This window comes from Borostomias antarcticus (assembly GCF_949987555.1).
Source record: "Borostomias antarcticus genome assembly, chromosome: 2".
Classification (NCBI taxonomy): domain Eukaryota; kingdom Metazoa; phylum Chordata; class Actinopteri; order Stomiiformes; family Stomiidae; genus Borostomias; species Borostomias antarcticus.
The window spans coordinates 4,290,191-4,310,190 of NC_140235.1; the positions used below are offsets into that span (position 1 = coordinate 4,290,191).

The 20,000-nt window shown below is 47.6% G+C and overlaps 2 protein-coding genes across 2 annotated transcripts in view; one reads left to right on the forward strand and one right to left on the reverse strand.

Moving 5' to 3' along the window:
- rgs17 (regulator of G protein signaling 17) overlaps positions 1 to 9,474 on the forward strand; it is a gene marked incomplete at its 3' end in the record, with an annotated part of 14,390 nt that extends 4,916 nt beyond the window's left edge. The window contains exons 3-5 of the mRNA XM_084456969.1: positions 1,763 to 1,837; positions 7,794 to 8,025; positions 9,286 to 9,474. Coding sequence (XP_084313095.1) covers positions 1,763 to 1,837; positions 7,794 to 8,025; positions 9,286 to 9,474 — 496 coding nt within the window. The remainder of the gene's footprint in view (positions 1 to 1,762; positions 1,838 to 7,793; positions 8,026 to 9,285) is intronic.
- Positions 9,475 to 18,954: 9,480 nt separating this feature from the next.
- Positions 18,955 to 20,000, reverse strand: part of pcnx2 (pecanex 2) — a gene marked incomplete at both ends in the record, with an annotated part of 26,220 nt that continues 25,174 nt past the window's right edge. Inside the window, 2 exon segments of the mRNA XM_084461390.1 lie at positions 18,955 to 19,137; positions 19,667 to 19,918. Of these exon segments, the coding sequence (XP_084317516.1) occupies positions 18,955 to 19,137; positions 19,667 to 19,918 (435 nt within the window).

Genomic DNA, 20,000 nt, shown 5'->3' on the forward strand with positions numbered 1-20,000 from the left:
GTCTAAGTGCGCTAATATTTCTGGAGATAATGGCAACATTGAGAGGGCAGCAGCCAGGCAGGACAAGCCTCTTGTTTGTGTTTCGCCAGCCTCCCTCCTCCTCACTCCCCCCCCCCCTAGCCGATCCAGTCCTCCTCCCTGCTCTCTCCCCGCCTCCATTCGAACCCCCTCACCCCCCCCCGCCCACCCCCAACTCCCTCGCTTCCGCTGCCTCCCGCCAGCCCCCCCCCCCCCCCCCCCCCCCCCCCCGAGCTTGGCTGCGGTCTTATCTGGTGGAGAAGCAGCTATTTCCATCATCACATCACATGCAAAACAGCTGTGAAGAGCATGCTGTATATTTAGAGAGTCGGGAGCAGGCTGGGAGCCCGTGGCTAGTCGGCCCGTTACTCCGGCACAATGGACACTTTGATGGAGACACGGACGGGGAGGAAGTGAATATTCAAAAATAGACTCCTCAGCGCGGAGCGGAGCGGAGCAGGGAGGAAGGACTTGTCATATGTGGTCGCAGATAAAGACGCGGTGGCTCTGCCACCGACTCTTTGTGTGGCTGCTGCTAAGCCGGGTCTCATTTGCAGCCTGTGAACCGTAGAGTTGGGCCATGATGAACTGTAGAGTTAGGCCTAGAGTCGTCGTATTTCCCACTGTAGCACATGGGCCTAATCGTGCAGTTCTCTGCCGGTTGTCTCTCCTCTCAGATAGTTCAGCCGACCATGTTGGCGCCAGGTTTATGAGTCTGCTGGTCTGCTCTGGACCTTTTAAAGGCGCCCTCTGGTGGCCAGAGGCGGTGTCAGATCAGTGTGAGGTCCAGGAGGACTGTGTGTGTGTGGGGGGTAGGTGGGTAAGGGGGTGGTAGGAGAACGGTCAGGACACGGCTACAGACGGAGGCTGGGACAGTGGGTTACAGATGAGATGGAGACGGAGATTGAGGAGGGAGGCTGCGGCCTTCCTGAGGCTGGAGAGGGAGGCTGGGGGAGGAGGCTGGGGAAGGAGGCTGGAGGGGGAGGCTGGAGAGGGAGGCTGGGGAGGGAGGCTGGGGAAGGAGGCTGGAGGGGGAGGCTGGAGAGGGAGGCTGGGGGAGGAGGCTGGGGGTGGAGGCCTGGGAAGGAGGCTGGAGAGGGAGGCTGTGGGAGGAGGCTGAATAGGGAGGCTGTGGGAGGAGACTGGAGAGGGAGGCTGGGGGAGGAGGCTGGAGAGGGAGGCTGTGGGAGGAGGCTGGAGAGGGAGGCTGGGGGAGGAGGCTGGGGAAGGAGGCTGGAGAGGGAGGCTGTGGGAGGAGACGAGAGAGAGGCTGGAGAGGGAGGCTGGGGAAGGAGGCTGGAGAGGGAGGCTGGGGAAGGAGGCTGGAGAGGGAGGCTGTGGGAGGAGACAAGAGAGAGGCTGGGGAAGGAGGCTGGAGAGGGAGGCTGGGGGAGGAGGCTGGAGAGGGAGGCTGGGGAAGGAGGCTGGAGAGGGAGGCTCGTTAGCTAGTCAGGCCGCAGGCTGGAGCACATGAGGGCCGGGGTAGAGGGTTCACACACAGCACTGTACACCACGCACAGCGTAGCTAAAGGGACAGTAACCTACACCCAAATGTGCCAGTCAGATGCCTGCAGAGCTCTGAGGTAGTCTGAAGTCACAAGGAGTTAATGTCCCTGTCCCTCCCACACTGCTAGCAGTTGCGACCCGAGGGACAGATCTGGAGGAAAGTCTAACGATTCTATAAACAAGGGCAAACTGCTGATGTGTTGCCTTAGTAACGGTCCTGTATGATGTCCTGTTGCAGGAGCGAGGACCGTCTGGAGAGGACAGAGCGACAGACGTGCACTAAGATGGACAGTATTGAAGACACAGACGAGCAGTAAGTCACCTGACCATCTCCACGCCTGTGGGTCAGTCCACCGGGGCGGTGCGCTGGCGGGCCTGGGTCACGGCCATATTTAAACCCCAGCCGGGGACAGGGGTGCAAACTAGTCACCTTTAGGCGAAAATGTCCGCTTTTAATCCAAAATAGGTCATGTGTGTGATTGGTGTAGATCCGGAGAGTTTTTGAAATGGGGGCTGGGTCTGCAAGAACAGATTCACAGGTAAATTTGCGTCCTCGGGGGAGGAGCTCGTTTTCTGGTCTACTCCAAAACTAGAAAAAGAAAAAGAAATGGGACACTCAAGCTCTCGATGCTGGGCGATTTATTTAGACAACGTTTTGGCCTGGCGGCGTTTGTCAAAGTCTGGATTTCTCCGAAACTAGATCCGGTCACGCCGCAGTGTTGTCGTTCCAGTCACTGCGAGTTAGAATAAGACATGGACATGCTGTACCACGCAAAGTTTTCCAAGATGTTTTTGAAGAAACTTGCCTCATTGTAGACATGATGCCCCTTTTTGGGAGCACAGAGCAGAAACCACAACTGTAAAGCGAATAGTTTCCAGAGTATCACGGGAATGAAATGAGAGAACGTCTTCTGAGTTGTCAAAAGACAACAAGTCAAAAGACAAAAAGAAAAGCAGTGTTTGGAGCCTGCACTCTCATTGGCCGGGTTTCCCGAACGGGTTAAGAAGCACTTGACTCCAAAGTACTTCTTAACTCCCATACAAAGGGTTCCTAAAGAAGGTTATTTTTCGGGAAACCCGGCCATTATGTTTCGCTATGCTAGTTACATGTACTGTATATCAGCTGTCTAGCTAGCACTTTAAGCCAACTAGACTACCTAGCTATGTTGCTATAGTGGCTAAGTTTATCTACAGTAGACACAGCCCCTAAAGGTAACGTTAACTAGATTGCAAGATTGATTGATTGATTTTATTTATTTTTAAGACAGGGACAAGGTACAGTAGACATTTACCCTATAGAATAGGGAGAGATGCACTGTACAAGGTTATAGCTAAACAGCTAATTTCCACCCGCAGTCCCTGGGCAAATAAATATAGTCAAAGAAGACAGCGAAGTAGCGCAGTTTAGCTTGTGTACGGTTTGTATGGCTGCTAACAAAGTAAGGCGAACTGACTTTCACTTTCAAATAAGCGTTCTACCTCTATAACATTTCGAAAATTAACCATTTCCAATTTGGTTTTATAAAATCTATTTTGTACCATGATAAACTAGAGGGCTGGAAGTACCCTACCAAATCAAAAACTAGAACATTCTATAGGCCTACTGGTTGAAATAGGATATTTTACATTCACACAGGTGTTAGCTCTACTTTGAGATTTTGTTACTTTGTTATTCATTGTCACGATAATAGATGTTTCTGTATGGAAGGTAACATAAAGTTGTATTATTATTATTATTATTATTATTATTATTATTATAAATCCTCAAATTGACAGTAATGTGCAATGGTTTTTGGATAGGCTACACAATTAAACACAAAGCTGCCTAGCTAGCACACTGTCTGATTGTGTGAATTAACATGTGTGAACTACCCCTTGAAAATAAAATTATAAAATGCATGGTCTTCCAGGATCTTTCCATGAAGAGTGAAGAGTTTCTATTGGACGAGAGTCAGAGAGATTTATTGTGTTTGGCCGTATTTCGCATCTCCGTGCCGTAAACTACAGGGGCGAGGCCAGAATATGTAGGGGCGTGATATTTAAATGACGATTGTTTTCATCCGCACCGCCCGATCATCCGTACGATGGGATTGGCGGCGTACGAATGTTTGATAGATCACACGTGGACGCTGTCGTACCATCATTTCTGCGCTCGGATCTGCGCTTGGACCTGCGCTCCTTGGATAAATGAGGGCTAGTGTGTGTGTGTGAGTGAATGTCATGACATCTGATCATTTCTCAGTATATTTCAAGTACTGTACATCTATTTCTAAAGACAGCCTACTTCTGCTCTGACACAGAGGGAAATAAAGGCTAAAGGGAAAGGTAGTACTCTGAGTCAATACAATCAATCAAAGAAGGATAATTCAATATCTTCGTCCCTAATATTTCCTCCAGGAGGGGCCTATATGAGTTTGGGAGGGGCATGGAATCTGATCATTTTCAAGTATATCTATTTCTATAAAGACAGTACTTCAGCTCTGATACAGAGGAAAATAAATGGAAAGGTACAGTAGCACTCGATACTCTGAGTCTAAATCTTTTGCTTACAATGATGTCATGCGCTACTCACACATTCTATGACAGTGGGTTGGAGGTGCAAACAAAGTTCTTCAACATGGATTTAATAGGGTGCCCCTATGTGTGTCTCAAAGAATGAATCAGAGAAAGATAATTCAATAATTCAATTTGTTGTTCTGTGTTGTAGTCCAATAAAGGGGTGCAGCACCACCTAACTAGAACCACGATGTTAATGGTCTCTCTTGAGAAATGACGAATCGCTGAAGAATTCACTGAAGAAGTCACTCCAACACAGGATAGGAAGCGGGGACAGACTCAGGTTTATTACAGAAGTTCAGCGAACAATGGACACTCAGCGTGGTCTACGTCCCTCTCTGCCTGCCTGTTCTGCCTGGCTGCCCTTCTCCAAATCAGCTCCAAGGTCTTTGTGTCATTCTATAGGTACTCCTCTACCCCCTCTGCCAGCCAATTTATGAGATAAAGGTCACCAAGGGCGCCATTCTACTCGCCAGAGATATCCACTGTGACACCTTGTAAGATATCCAGCCATCCGAGACACCTCCTATCTGTCCAGGATAGTGCACTCAGACAGGTCCGTCAATCTAGCGGTCTGGATCTTACCCCGGAAGAATGTGACTCCCTAGGCTTGTGAACATAACCTCACCAGCTACATCACTCAAGGGTGACCCTTACCGACACCTTCTCCCTAAGGCCTCTGCCCCAACGCACACACAGGCAAACGTCTGGTCTCTCTAGCTCAGTGTCCCTACTACAAAACACATGAACAAACAAGACATTTCTCTCAAGATTCATCAGTATGGGCCGCTCAGAGAGACCTGCATGGGGTGAAGGAGGGCTGCGCCCCAGGGCCACGGGAAGAGGGGCTCATCTGCCGGGAGTTGGGGGCAGCGGACGACGGGGCGCCGTGGAGGCAACGGGGGGGCAGGACGCAGCCCATTCAGTCCGCTCTCCGGTGGGTGGAGGCACAGCAGCCATGTCTTTGCACTGCCCTTTCCTGTCCTGCACCCTGTCTTACGGGCCGCTCACACGCTTGCGTTTGATGCGTCAACATTGACGGATGCCATTCACTTTCAATGGCTGCAGCCAAATGGCATTCTGGTTCCGTTGTTGTCCCGGTGCGTTGCGTTGCCTGCGTTGCTAGCGTCGAAAGTTGAGAAATGTTCAACTTTCAGATGCGTTGCTGGAGCTGCCGACCAATCAGATGTCTTGACGGAGAAAGACGTCATCGAAAGGCGGGATTTTCAAATTTTCCGATACCAAGATGGAGGACAATCGCTGTTTGTTTGCAGGATAGGATGTACCCAATACCTGCGGGCACCACGTTCACGTTGCCTCAACCACAATGCATAGACGATCGCCACACATTCGACCAGATTAGCATCCATGACAGCACTAAACGAAAAGCCTGGTGGATTTTCAAAAAAGTGCGCGCTAGCAGGTTCGGAAAATCTACTGGCTGTTGCGAGCACAGTTTCGGACAATGTGATTTGTTGTTGTTGCGTGCGGCAGACACGCCTTCGGCCATACGTTGACGGACACGCATCAAACGCAAGCGTGTGAGCCCGGTGTTATGTCGTCTGCAACAGCGTATGCCTTGACCCTAGTCAAAATGTGTGAAACATATACATGGCAAATAAAACAGATCTTGAATCTTGAAGTTTTGCCATGAGTGAGGAGGAGGTGGGGAGGACTCATCTAGAGAAACATGATAGTCACGGGGGACGCACGGCCCCTCAGGCATCGCCCCCGCCGCGTCCCTCCGGCCTGTCGGCAGGCGTGTGACAGAGCTGTGTGGAGCGCGCAGCAGGCCGACATCATCAAGCCCTCCCACAGCCCCTGGGCAGCTGCCCTGGTCATGATCCCTAAGAAGAATGTGGACGACCCGTGGCTCTCCACCGACTAATAATGTGACCAAGAAAGACTCGTACCCAGTGCCACGCGTTGACGAGTCCCTGGAACCTGGTCTCAGGGTTCTCCTGGTTCTCCTCCTTGGACCTCCGCGGTGGCTATTAGCAGGTACCTCTCTCCCCAGAGGCCAGCCCCGAGACAGCTCTCTGCGCTGGGCAGGGGTTGTGGCAGGGGGTCCTCAGCTTTGGACTGGACTGGAAATATCAGACACCCAATGGAATGCAAGGCCTGTGGATGACGAAACGGTCACATGGCTCCTGGAGGTGTGCCCGGATATATAACCCGGGTGACCCCCTCACCCAGGCTCGGGGTGGTAAAAGGATAGCCCCTCGGCCCTGAGCCTGGAGGGGAGAGAAACATCGAAACCCACACGAAGAAGGAGAAGCTTTGGACTGTGTAAGAAGTGCCCCTACTGTGAGCGGAGGGAGACCTGAGAGAGAGACCTGCATGGGGTGAAGGAGGGCTGCGCCCCAGGGCCACGGGAAGAGGGGCTCATCTGCCGGGAGTTGCGGGCAGCAGATGATGGTGCGCCGTGGAGGCAACGCCGGGGGGGGGGCAGGACGCAGCCTGTTCAGCCCGCTCTCCGGTGGGTGGAGGCACAGCAGCGACCACCATGGGTGGCAGGACTGAGGTCTAGGTTCGGGACGGTGTGCTGCTGCGGGCGTGGAAGGAGCAAGGACCGGGGGGGTCGGAGAGGCTGGAGGTGGTGGTCTCCGAAGGTCTGCGGGAGGCGGTGCTTAAGGCCATGCACGGAGCAGCAGGGTCTTGGCATTTTGGGAGTCACTAAGACGCTCTGCGGTGTCCGCCAGAGCTTGTGGTCGCCCCGTCACTCCGAAGCCCCTGCGGTCGATCGACACGGTCACGGCTTTTTTCTGTCTGGGCCCCGCAGTGGTGGAACGAACTGCCCACTGATGTCAGGACAACAGAGTCGGTGCCTATCTTTCGCTGCGGGCTCAAAACTCACGTCTTCAAGAAGTACTATCCGGATCCTTCCTCTTACACACCTATTGTACTTATATGTTGCTACTATTAGCCTAGCTTCCAAGCCATATGATTCAGTGGGTAGTCCCTAGCGATTAGCGGTAGACTACAGTAGCTACCTAGTAGTTGTGTTCGCTACAGTATGTCTATCTCTAAGGGTAGCTAGCTAGCTAAGGGTCTGGTTAGTGCTACTAGTGAAACTATAAAGAGTAGATTTCTCAACTTTGCACACGTGCCCATTGTCAGATTCCTTTAAGGAGGTTGACACACCAGGACATGCTAAATGCATCAGTCTTTTTGCTCAAATGCCCTTTAGGCTCACTGTCGAACCGAGTGCCACAATTGTCTGCAACATTTTTATCAACTCGCAGTATTAGTGTGCTACAGGTTTCTGTAAGTGAGACCAACAGCAGGAGCAAAAGAGACACCAGCACCTGAAAAGATAAGGGAGAAAATAAAAATACTGTGTGATAAATCCCCATATCCTCATGCTAAAATCAACTATAAACCCACATTTTATAGCTGATATTTCGCTCGCATATCTCCCAGACGGGCCTGTTTGAAACCCATCCTGCTCACATGCTGGTTGTGTGTGAGGAACCATGTTATTTTTAGCTAAGTGATGACCCTGGTGACCCAACTACTCACAGAAGTTCATGTTGTTCCTTGCGTGTGTGAATGAATGAAAGTTTATTTTCGTGTCATGTCCGAGGACCCATCCCTTACGGGATTATAAGACACCATAAACGATAAACAATAATGAACTATTGTGTGTGTGTGTGTGTGTGTGTGTGTGCGTGCGTGCGTGCGTGCGTGCGTGCGTGCGTGCGTGTGTCCAGGCACCCCAGTCTGGAGGAGCTGGTGTCCTGGGCGCGGAGCTTCGAGATGATGATGCGCTCGACGGAGGGGAGGGAGCTGTTCCGCGAGTTCCTGCGCTCGGAGTACAGCGAGGAGAACCTGCTGTTCTGGCTGGCCTGTGAGGACCTGCAGAAGGAGACCAACCCCACCACCGTGGACGAGAAGGCCAGGATCATCTACGAAGACTACGTCTCCATACTGTCCCCTAAAGAGGTACGGATGGAGGGAGGGAGGGAGGGAGGGAGGGAGAGAGGGAGGGAGAGAGGGAGGGAGAGAGGGAGGGAGGGAGAGAGGGAGGGAGAGAGGGAGAGAGGGAGGGAGGGAGGGAGGGAGGGAGGGAGGACCCAGGGTTTCCGTTACGCACGTTTTACATTATTGCTGCCGCTGCTTCAGAATGGAGGATTTTTGTGTCTGTGTTTGTTTCATGGATGTATTAATAGATTTAGGTATATATAATAGGTTTGTTTACTCTGCGCAGCGATACACTGCGCAACGGAACGAACGGTCGTCCGCTCTCTCTCCACTTTGAGGATGAGCAAGTAGAACATTGACAGGACGTCAATAATTAATGGGAAAGTCGTCTTTTTTTCCAGTAGCTTCCATTAGGGATGCTCGATATATCGGCAGTCATATCGGTATCGGCCGATGTTAGTCGTTTTTTAATATATCGGTATCGGTCCGATTTGCAAAACACATACACACCACCCAGGGTACAACAAAACCCCCAATAACCCCCCGCTAATGACTAGAATATTTTAAAAAAAAAACAACAAAAAAAACACTCAAGCCAGTATTTTTACAGGATTTACTAAAACCACGTACCCTACACGCTGATGTTGTGTGGATTTACTAGAACCACGTACCCTACACGCTGATGTTGTGTGGATTTACTAGAACCACGTACCCTACACGCTGATGTTGTGTGGATTTACTAGAACCACGTACCCTACACGCTGATGTTGTGTGGATTTACTAGAACCACGTACCCTACACGCTGATGTTGTGTGGATTTACTAGAACCACGTGCCCTACATGCTGATGTTGTGTGGATTTACTAGAACCACGTACCCTACACTCTGATGTTGTATGGATTTACTAGAACCACGTACCCTACATGCTGATGTTGTGTGGATTTACTAGAACCATGTACCCTACACGCTGATGTTGTATGGATTTACTAGAACCACGTACCCTACATGCTGATGTTGTGTGGATTTACTAGAACCACGTACCCTACATGCTGATGTTGTGTGGATTTACTAGAACCACGTACCCTACACGCTGATGTTGTGTGGATTTACTAGAACCACGTGCCCTACACGCTGATGTTGTGTGGATTTACTAGAACCACGTGCCCTACACGCTGATGTTGTGTGAGTAAATGAATTGAGTGAATGGATGAATGAATAGCCGTGAGAACATGAACCCAGAGAGTTCCCATCCCCCATATGAAAGCGTGCTTGCCCCGCCCAGGTGAGCCTGGACTCGCGGGTGAGAGAAGGCATCAACCAGACCCTGGACGAGCCCAGCAACCTGATGTACGAGGAGGCGCAGCTGCAGATCTACACGCTGATGCACCGCGACTCCTACCCCCGCTTCCTCAACTCCTCCGTCTACAGAGACCTCCTGGACAGCAGGAGGCGCTCCTGCCTGGAGACCTAGAGGGCCAGGGTGTCCCTCTCCCGCCGACCCCCCTGACCCCCTCGCCGGCGTCCCTCCGAGACCTCTACTTCTACTACCGCCCACCCTGACGGACGGAGACGGACAAGGGTTTGATCTCTCCTTTTATTGAAAAAAAAAAAAAGACACGGAGATAAAGAAGGAGTGAATTGGTGGAAGTGAGTGCTGGCCTGCCTGTCTGTCTGTCTGTCTGTCTGCCTGTCTGTCTGTCTGTCTGTCTGTCTGCCTGTCTGTCTGTCTGTCTGACTGACTGTGTGGACCAGCACCAGACCTCTCAGGCTACTTGGACTGAGAGAAGGACTGAAAGGACAAACCCACTACTTCTGTACTGTACTGTCCACAGCACTCCTCTCCTCTCCCCTTTTCTCTCTCTCTCTCTCTCTCTCTCTCTCTCTCTCTCTCTCTTCTGTCTCAGATCTCTACACCACGCCTCAGACCCAAGTTGTTTTTTTTACAGTCCACATCCGACATGGCTGCTGTGTGACTGAGGCTGTAGGGCTCAATCCTTCTAGAACCTTCTAGAACCCCCTGGCTGTGCATGAAAGGTTCTGGAAATCTCTCTCTCTCTCTCTCTCTCTCTCTCTCTCTCTCTCTCTCTCTCTGATCTCTCAGTTTGACGTTCTTCAAGCCGCCGACTGCAAAAGGTTCTAGGAATATTCAAATGTATCTATCTCTTTTCTCCTCCGACCGGTGGAGGGGGGGCACTTTGCACGCTAGCTCCGCCCCCCCCCCCCCCCCGCCCCCCCCTCTCACGTCGAGCGAGAACAGACTCGTTTCAGCTCGTCCTCGTCTCACTGAGAAGACCGTCAGGCCGTCGGCAGCACCCGTCCGTCCCAAACGTCCGTCCACGTCCACTTTCCTTCTTGACAATTCTATGTGCGGGAGAAGTAAGGGCTAGAATTGTGGTTGGGCAGCTACACGTTTTAACAAACTTTTACTTTCCACCGAGAGAGGAAAAAAAAAAAAAATCACAATGCCTTTACAGTACATATATGTGAACGGGCTGCTAACCACGCTTTAACCCCCCCCCCCCCCCCTCCCTCCCCCTCCTCCCCCCCCCCCCAACTCAAGCACAGGTAGGGTAGGGTAGTGGGGGACACACTGCTGGAGAAAATAAATCTAAACACTTAAGACAATAAATCATTATCAGCTCTCGAGCTCTCGAGACGACGAGAGCCCGGACAGTTTACTTTTTAGTTTTCTAATTGTATATATATATTATAATATACACATGGTAATCACGTTGCCTTGTTTTCTGAGGTTATGTATGAGAAGATGGTGTGTTTATATTTCGGGGCCAGGTGTCTGGTGTTGGAGGGGGGTGTGGCTACTGTGGACTGACCGCTGGGTCAGTCCCTGATTGGCCAGCCCAGTAGAACCGGCACCTTGGTACTGCACCAGCCCACTGTACTGGCAGACGTGGAGGTCCGTAGTCTCCTCTAGTCTACCAACGGTGTGTGTATGTAAATGTGTGCGTGTGTGTGTGTGTGCATGTATGTTTGCTTGCGTGCGTGTGTTTCGTGAGCCAGGCAGGCGTTGGGTTCTCCGGTGACTAGCTAAGGGACTTCGACACTCCTGCTCACCCCCTTTTGTCCAGCCCCAAAACTGGCCAATACACACTCTGGAGACTAGAGGAGGGGGCGGGGTTTATTTTATTCGTAATGTTGCCAGCATGCATTCATTATTATGATGTGTGCAACATACTGTATTGTACACACTTATGAGAACATTTCGAAGAGGGTCCTGACATTGCCCCGACATGAATATTTGATGTGTGTGTGTGTGTGTGTGTGAAGTTTATGAGAAAGACCACATCTAAACGCAAAGGACTCTGTCCTGTCTGATGTGTGCAGTAGTGAGTGCATTAGTCCTCTATCACTTAAGAGAGAGAGACTAGTTCGTAGAGAGACCGCGTTCCCGAGGGGTAGCTAACCTATAACCTTTTGTGCGCGGCGGGATCGTTCGGTTAGTGAAGAGTTGAAACAGTGCCACGCCTCAGTGTGAGTGTAATGTTGATGTTGCCACCGAGCCAATCTACCTGAAGCTCAAGTTGCCAAGGCCAGTCCATAGTTCCCCGGATACACACACACACACACACACACACACACTATTGAAGTGCAATTGGATTATATGACTAGTCTTTTGCTTTTGTGCTCAGCCACGCCGGTGAAAGTACTGTATAACTTAGCGATGACAGCCATTTAAACATCCAACAACAATTGTACAGTAAGTTTCCCTATGTGGTTTTCCCACCGACACTAATGCCTAGGTGGGTGTACAGTATGTACAGTAGGCCTATGTCCACTGGCAATAAAACGCTCATGAGGTACATGTTGATTCAGAGGACTAGATCCATTGCGATCCATTGAGATGATGAAGGTCGGTGCATGCACCACAGCGGTCAGATAATATGTAGCTTTTCGAGGAACTCGGCCTTGCGTCTTTTCAGACAGGTGACCCCCTAGACCCGATCGCAGCAGTGTTCTCCTGTAGCTTAGCCGCCCCTGAGTGTTCCACCAAGCAGGCCATGAAATCAAGGTGCCATCGATACCAAGTTTACAAATATGGTGGCCTGGCAGTCGTCCCGGAAGGGGCGGAGTTACCTAGGACCGAGGTTTAGGCCTACGTTAGCTCACTGTCTCAGCCTAACAAACACCTCAGAACGATTAGGACTCGGACCTTTGAAGACTTGGGCTTGTGTTTGGACAGCAAGGGGACGAGCAATAGGCCAGCGTTCTGCACGTCACACATCCTCTTGACTTTGACTGACATTGAGATTTTTATTGACGGCGAGGAAAGAGCTGGTGGCGGTTTATTTAGTCAGCATTTCAAGCGTGGGATTTTTTTTACAAGCAATGACGTTAAGCGAGCGACGCCGCGTCGTCGGTTTAGAACTTTCGGACTTTTTTGAATACAGAACGAGGGGCTGACGAGTAGAACTGCGGCTATGGTTTTATTGACGAAGAGGCGTAGAAGAGAAGTACGTGACGACGGGCCCGAAGGTCACGACCCGGTCTGCGCGCTGGGCTCTTCTGTACAGAATCTGTCTGTAGGATGTTTCACTACCTCTCATGTTGGTTAATTTATTTCACATCATAGTCGTCAAGTGTACACATTGTTTTTTAGATCTACTTGAAGCCTAACACTGTAAACAAAATGTGCACAGAAACATACATGTACTGAAGGGGTTGAGAGAGATTAGCCGAGTCGACTTTTTTGTTTTTCTTTGTTTTTGTTGAAATGTGTTCAGCTGAACTAGATTTTTAGATCTCTATAAAGAATTCAGGAAATACACTGTCTAAGGGCTAATCCATTTTGCCTATGCAAATCTGTTACTGCGGAGACGAGGAGAAGGGTCGAGCTGAGGTACAGTACCTTTCAGACCAGCTAGATGGAACAAGGTTTACAGTACATTGCCCTCTGCTGATATTCTTCGATCTTATTCAGCAAAAATGTATGCTTATTTTTGTGTATATTATAACTAGTAATATACAGAGTAAAATAGTATATATATATATATATATATATATATATTTGTATATATATATATTTGTATATATATATATATATATATATATATATATATATATATATATATATATGCAGATATATATGTATATATAGCATATATATGCAGTATATCTATATGTATATCTATATATATATATATATATATATATATATATATGCGCCTTGGTGATGAAAAAAGGCACCTTGATGATAAACAAATAAATGTGTGTTGTTGTTCCTGTGTTCTGAGATCTGGGCTGAATGACTCATGACTGGAAGATGTACCTGAAAATACCTGAACACAACCACCCACTATTTACACACCTGCCCACACATTCCACACACACACACTGACGTGCTATCTTAGAAGAGATGTTGAAACCACCAGACTTTAGCAGAGATATCTACCTCTTGATTGCCAGATCCTGTGAATCCCTCTACCTGGCCGTCCATAACATGCTTATAACGTGTTTATAACACGTTTTTATGACCACTGCGACCACTCCTGACGAGGGTTGTGGTGACAGGAGAAAGGTTGTCATGGTAACTGAGGTACTCAAGTATTATGACTGCGCTCAACGCTGACGACCTTGGGGGAAGTGATCTGATGGACCTCCATGATAACGAAGACCTGGTTAATAATGACTGAGGTGAACTGGAATGAATTCCGCCTCATGAATCTTCATCACACCACATTTCTTCTTGGCCATATGGTGTACAGTCAAAGATACATGTATTACTATTTATAAAACATACAAGTGTAGCCACATTCAATCAAGCTCACATTGCTGTATTTGTGTATGTTGTGTATATACAGTACCTAACATTTTTCCTGTAGTTAAATGAGATTGATGAATGGCCATGGGTTTTATGGAAATGCCCGGGAAATACCTTTTCGGTCTAGAGCAGGCCTGGCCCCTCTCCTGATTGGTTCAATCTGAAATGTAGGACAGGAAGCAAAGGACCCTTGTTTGTCTTACCTCTGTGAGAGGCCCCCTTGACATATGCGTCATGTTTTTGAGATAGGGATCATTTTGTACAGGTGTTTGGTTGAAGTATCTTTTTCAACGCACAAGACTGGCAAGGCAATCACTCCGTTTATTGATTTCGATGCCTGGATCTCCTATCTCCCCCTGTCGTGAGGGGCCTCATCCCAAGACAGAACGACTCTTTTAAAGTCAATTGCGTGATTGAAAGTGATATTTTTTATTAAGCATGCTTTTGCTAAATGAAATAATAATTCAGTTATTTACCATAAACAATACTGTATGAGTATATATTAAAGTACTGCAGTATGCAGACAATTAGTAATGTTGGAACTCTTTTGAGAGGTTTATATTTTCCTTCTAGTATCTTTCACTAATATTGAGGATATGAATATTGAATTATTGGGGTGTGTTCTCATAGACTGCCTGAATGACTGAAACCCTCTTTATATTAATGAGAATAGGTTATGGTTGGTCAGTTCAGACAAGGTGACAGAACTCGGTTGCATGATTTTACTGAATTGCTTTTAATGACCTATAGGCCATTTCATATCAAGCACTTTTTGAGGGCATCCAGAGAGGTTGTTGTGCAACAACTTTTGGTTCTTTCTGTTTGTCAAGACAAGGTTATGGAATGAGCCTTGTAACCGGGGGTTACAAGCTAGGGGGGCTGTAGAATCCTCTTAACCTAAAGTAATATTATCCAGCTATACTTAACTAACTCATCTACAAGGGCTGGCCACCGCACTTGGCACTCCTACTACGACCTTATCAATTAAAATAACTAGTACTGGGGACAGGAGAACAATACTAACTCATCTTTAATACAAACAAAATAACAAACACACAACAACTTAATAAATTCAAATAAAACCCTATACTAAATATACTAAACCTATACTAAATCTAAACCCTATAATAAATCTATTCTGAATCCATATTATAATTCCTAAACTATGGTACCAGCTCGTTGGTCGACTTGTTTGGGGGGGTGGAGTCCAAATCAGTGATGACATGGGCGATGACAGGTTGACTGATTGATGTGCAGGTGTTGTGCCGAAAAGGGGTTTGCCAAAATATAACTGCCCCCCCACTAACTCATGATTGTGTGTTCTGTCTGGGTAGATTAATTATACACTTATGATTATTGTTAGCGACTAACAACTAACTGTCCTATCAATTAATCTGTTACAAACTAGTGGCTAGATAGGGTACAGCTACATTTGGTGTAGAAGGTTCATTCCCATAAATGCAGAGACCGGTCAAACCCTAACCCCAACCCTATAGTTAAGCCTAACCTTAACCTTAAACCTAACCTTAACCCTAACGCTAAATGGCCTCTGTGTTAATGGGAACTAGCCTTTGCCGTCCCTGTACACCGGCCATAGCTGTAGGCCTACCCCTTCTACATCTTCGCGGGGTCCAAAGATGATGTCTCAAGTTACAACCAATAAACAAATTAAAAGATTAATTAATTAATTAAAATATGGGAATCAACGAAACCAATACAAACAAGGGAGGATATCTAATCCAAGTCAGGGTCATCACAGTATATCCTGTATGTCCAACTAACTATCAGAGTATTATGGTCCTATTTGAAGCGTAGTCGGTAATCTCTCATACTTGAATATGAGCAGTCGTGTGTAATATTTACATCCCCTCTAATGTCTACCTTTATAACTATTCCATGGCAAGATCATTTAGTAGCTCAACAAGAGAAAAAGTTAGCCTACACATTATGTTTATTAGTAGGCTTCAAGTCACTCAATTTAGTATAAATCAGATTAATACAGTAGGATAATAATTTCAGTACCAGTCTCCTCCCCCCTAGCCCAGTAGTTTTATCAACCTAACTCTACTAAGGTGCAGTTCTCTTCTGAGAATGTTCTCCTCAATAGAACAAATCTATCCTCTCCTAAAAACGTTCCCCTCAATAGAGTAGTTCTACTATATCCTTCTCTCTTTAGGACCTGGGGAAGTCCCGGCAGACTATAGGTTTAGAGAACCCTGGATCCAGCTGGTCAATTCTACCTGATACTAGTTATTACGAAAGCCACTGAACTCCCAGGATACCCCTTGGCTTCATTGCGGCCATCAGTGTCAACCATCAACCATCAGAGGCTAAAGAAATGAATTTTAATTAATGACAGCAGTTCCACTGCAATCGTTGCGTCGCATTGGACGCCAGCGTCTGACATTAGCAGAATTTCTTGATTTTTGACTGTAGAAGGTCGACGCTGACGGTTGATGCTGCAGCTGCAGTGGAGCCAATATGCCGATAGGGTGCAGTTACCGAACGTTCTCCTGTTGCCTAAAGCCTCTTTTTCTTCTAGAATGTGCCAAAACACAGACAGTAGGATGACCCGGCCCTCTCTGCTCTGGAGATATTGTGCTTTTCTTTTCTTGCACTTTCTTAAAGACAAACCAGTTTGCATCCCACTGTCATCATGGACTTGTGTTGCCCGGTTGTGGCTAGATGGGGGTACAGCTACGGCCAGTGTAGAAGGACGGTAAAGGCTAGTTCCCATAAACGCAGAGGCCATTTAGCGTTAAGGTTATGGTTAGGTTTAGGGTTGGGGTTATTTATGGAAGCTAGCATTTATGGAAGGACGTAGCTGTACCCCATCTAGTGACAACCTCACAGCCTGGTGTCTATTCGCTTGGTTTCCGGTCTAGAGTCCGCTGGTATCCTGACACACAAATGCCAAATTGAGCAGCCTCTCACCAGTCACTATGAATAAGAATAAAACAGGGACATATCAAACAAAGGAGCCTATTGCAGAAGGAGTTCTTGGCGCATCGCATCGTAGGTTTATGGGGAGGCGTGTTTTTGGACAGTATCCGCATAGACCGGAAACCACAACTGCAAAGAAAATAGGCCCCAGGCTAGTCAAACCCTAACCCCAACCCTAATCCTAAACTTAACCCTAACCTTAACCCAACTCTATACCTAAGCCTAACCTTAACCCTAAATGGCCTCTGCGTTTATGGGAACTAGCCTTTACCGTCCTTCTACACTGGCTGTAGCTGTACCCCTTCTAGCCACCGGGTTGCCCTCGTTAGATGGAAGTTGAAAAAGGCAATGTGGGCCTCCTCCTTGACTTTTCCACTTAATGCTGACATGAAAATTTGTTTCGCATGAGCAAACGTGAAAAACACATTTGTCATGGAGTTTTCATGGGGATATCACATTCAAACCCATGTCCCGGAGATTTTGACAAGCACTGAACACCTGGGAGATATTTATCATTCAGCAGAGAACACATGTGCTCCCCACCTAAGACCAGAATGGTAAAATCTATAAGGATTACGTGGACTATATTCCCATCAGGTAATACTGAAATTGTAACGTTTGTGTGAAGAAAAAAACCCACAGAAAAACGATTCACTTTTGCGGTTTTAATTGTTTTGTATTGTTTTTGTTTTATTTATTTTAACTCGTCTATATTTCATTAGTTCTTTTATAACTCAAAAGACAGTGTTCATTCATGTTTAACTTATATTTCTTAACATAATGTATGGATCACCTTTCTGTTAGCGCTTGTGGAACTGTGATACATCTGGATGTGAAGTTCAGTCTCTATTTGTTTACACAATGACATCTTGCATAAGAGAATATTCCAATCTATTGTAAACTGCCCTTGAATATCTATGTGTAATTTAAATAGTGCTGCTAGAGAAATAAATCAATTCTAAATGTAACATCTTACAATAAACACTTTTTAGACTTTTCCTCCAATGTGATTGTGAGTTTTTATGAGGTGTGTGTGTGTGTGTGTGTGTGTGTGTGTGTGTGTGTTTGTGTGTGTGTTTGATGCTTGATAGAGGGGCGGCTCTAGCTCAGTTGGTAGAGCGGGTCGTTCAATGAATCCCAGCTCTGACTGTCCACATGTCGAAGTGTCCTTGAGCAAAACACCTAACCCCAAAATTGCTCCCAATGAGCAGGTTAGCACCTTGCATGGCAGCTGCTGCCATTGGTGTGTGTGTGTGTGTGAATGGGTGAATGAGAGGCCATTGTAAAGCGCTTTGAGTGCCGCTAAGGTGGAAAAGCGCTATATAAGTACAGTCCATTTACCTGATACATGTGGAGACAAGACTAGAGATCAGCCTGGTGTTTTAAATTATGAGGTAAAGTTAATTCCTAACTTGTATTGTCTTTATGAGCTAACACTGAAATACCCACCCCACCTGCCTACCTCTATTCTGTAACCTATTAACTAAAGAAATATGAAATACCTGTGAATGTTGAACCTCAGACCCCCGGAATGAGCATCATAAGAACCCTTTACCCAATCATGAACCTCGATCAACCAGATGGGCTTTACCTGTGAGTGAGGAGGTGGAGGACAGTGTGATACTGCTGGACAAGTCTATGACGCCATGTGAATTCTCCAAAATGGCCTCCATCTTTGCTCTCTTCTTCAAGGGGATCTTTGATTTAACATTGACGAATACTGTAAGTGAAATGTGCTTCTTTACACAGCGTCACGTCAGGTTGGGGATTTCTCTGAAAGAATGATGCTTGCATTTTGCAAAATGGTTGCAGAAAATCCAAAAGGAGCCTAATTCTCTCAATTCAACTTTATACAGTACATCCCCTCATATCAAAACGGTTGTGTGTATGGTTTGTCTATGTTTATGGTTTTGTACAACTTTATTAACACACCACACTCAGTGCGGTCTCCCTCTATATTGTAACTTTAACACACAGAATAAAAAAACAGGTTTAAAAATCCTCTGTTTATTCCAGTGTGTGGACATGTTAGTTAATTGACATTCAGACGACAGGTGACACCATGCTGTGTTTGAGAAGAGGAAGAGGAGGAGGAGGAGGAGGAGCAGACAGGTGGGTCTGTCCTCATACAGTCTTAAGCTCCGTGTGTGTGTGTGTGTGTGAGTGTGTTGTCTCATACAGTCTTTTGATCCATGTGTCTGTGTGTGTGCGCATGTGTGTGTGTGTCTCCTCTCAATCAGTTTTCTGATCCGTATGTGGCTCCTGGGACGCCGAGGCAGAAGCCGAGGCCGAGTCTTCCTGGGTTTTGTCCAATCCTTGGCTGCAGCCTCGGTCACCTGACTGCGTAGTGTCTCTAGGACCAATGGCTGTGTTGGAGTAGGTGGCGTCTATACTCTCATAGGCCTCCGAGGTCCACTGTGATGGGAGGGGAGAGGGGGGACAGAGAAAGACAAGGATTCAAACGTCATTCCATGACATTTCTGCACACACACATTCCTCTATAGGCAAGGCAAGGCAAGTTTATTAGTATAGCACATTTCAGCAACAAGGCAATTCAAAATGCTTTACATGAGACATTAAAAGCATCAAGACAAAGTGCAAGAAACACATAAAAGGTCATATAAAACGAAATGCAAAAAAGGACATTTAAAACTAAAATAAAATACAGGAATACAAGTTACAGTGCAGTGTATGAATAAATAATTATAAGAATAAAGTAAGAATAAATATTTCATTTAATAAAAAGCAGCGGCAAAAAGACTGAAGAGACTAAAGTGAGACCTGCACTTTTCTGGAAGTTTGTTCCAGATATGTGGAGCATAAAAACTGAACGCTGCTTCTCCATGTTATGTTTTAACTCTGGGGACAGAAAGCAGGGTATAGAGTAGCAGTATGTGTGTGTATGTGGGGGAGGGGTTAGAAGTCAGGGGTCAGGGGTCGGTACCTGAGTGGCCCTGCTGCAGGAGCGGTGCGAGGGCCCGAGGGCGATGTTGACGCTGCTGGACGACTGCGTGTCGGTGGTGTTGCCCCCCTCGGCGGCCGACAGGCCCGAGATGACCAGGCCGCTGGAGAAGCTGCGCTTGCCGAACAGCAGGCTGAGGGTGGACGAGGACGAGGACGCCTGGCTGGACCGCTGCTGGGCCGCCGCCGCCGCCCGTTGGGAGCTCAGGCCGCCCGCCGTCGACAGCCGAGGGACCTGGGGAGGGACGCAACCCGGGAGGCGGGGAGGGGTGAGAGTCTGTGTGTGTGTGTGTGTGTGTGTGTGTGTGTGTGTGCGT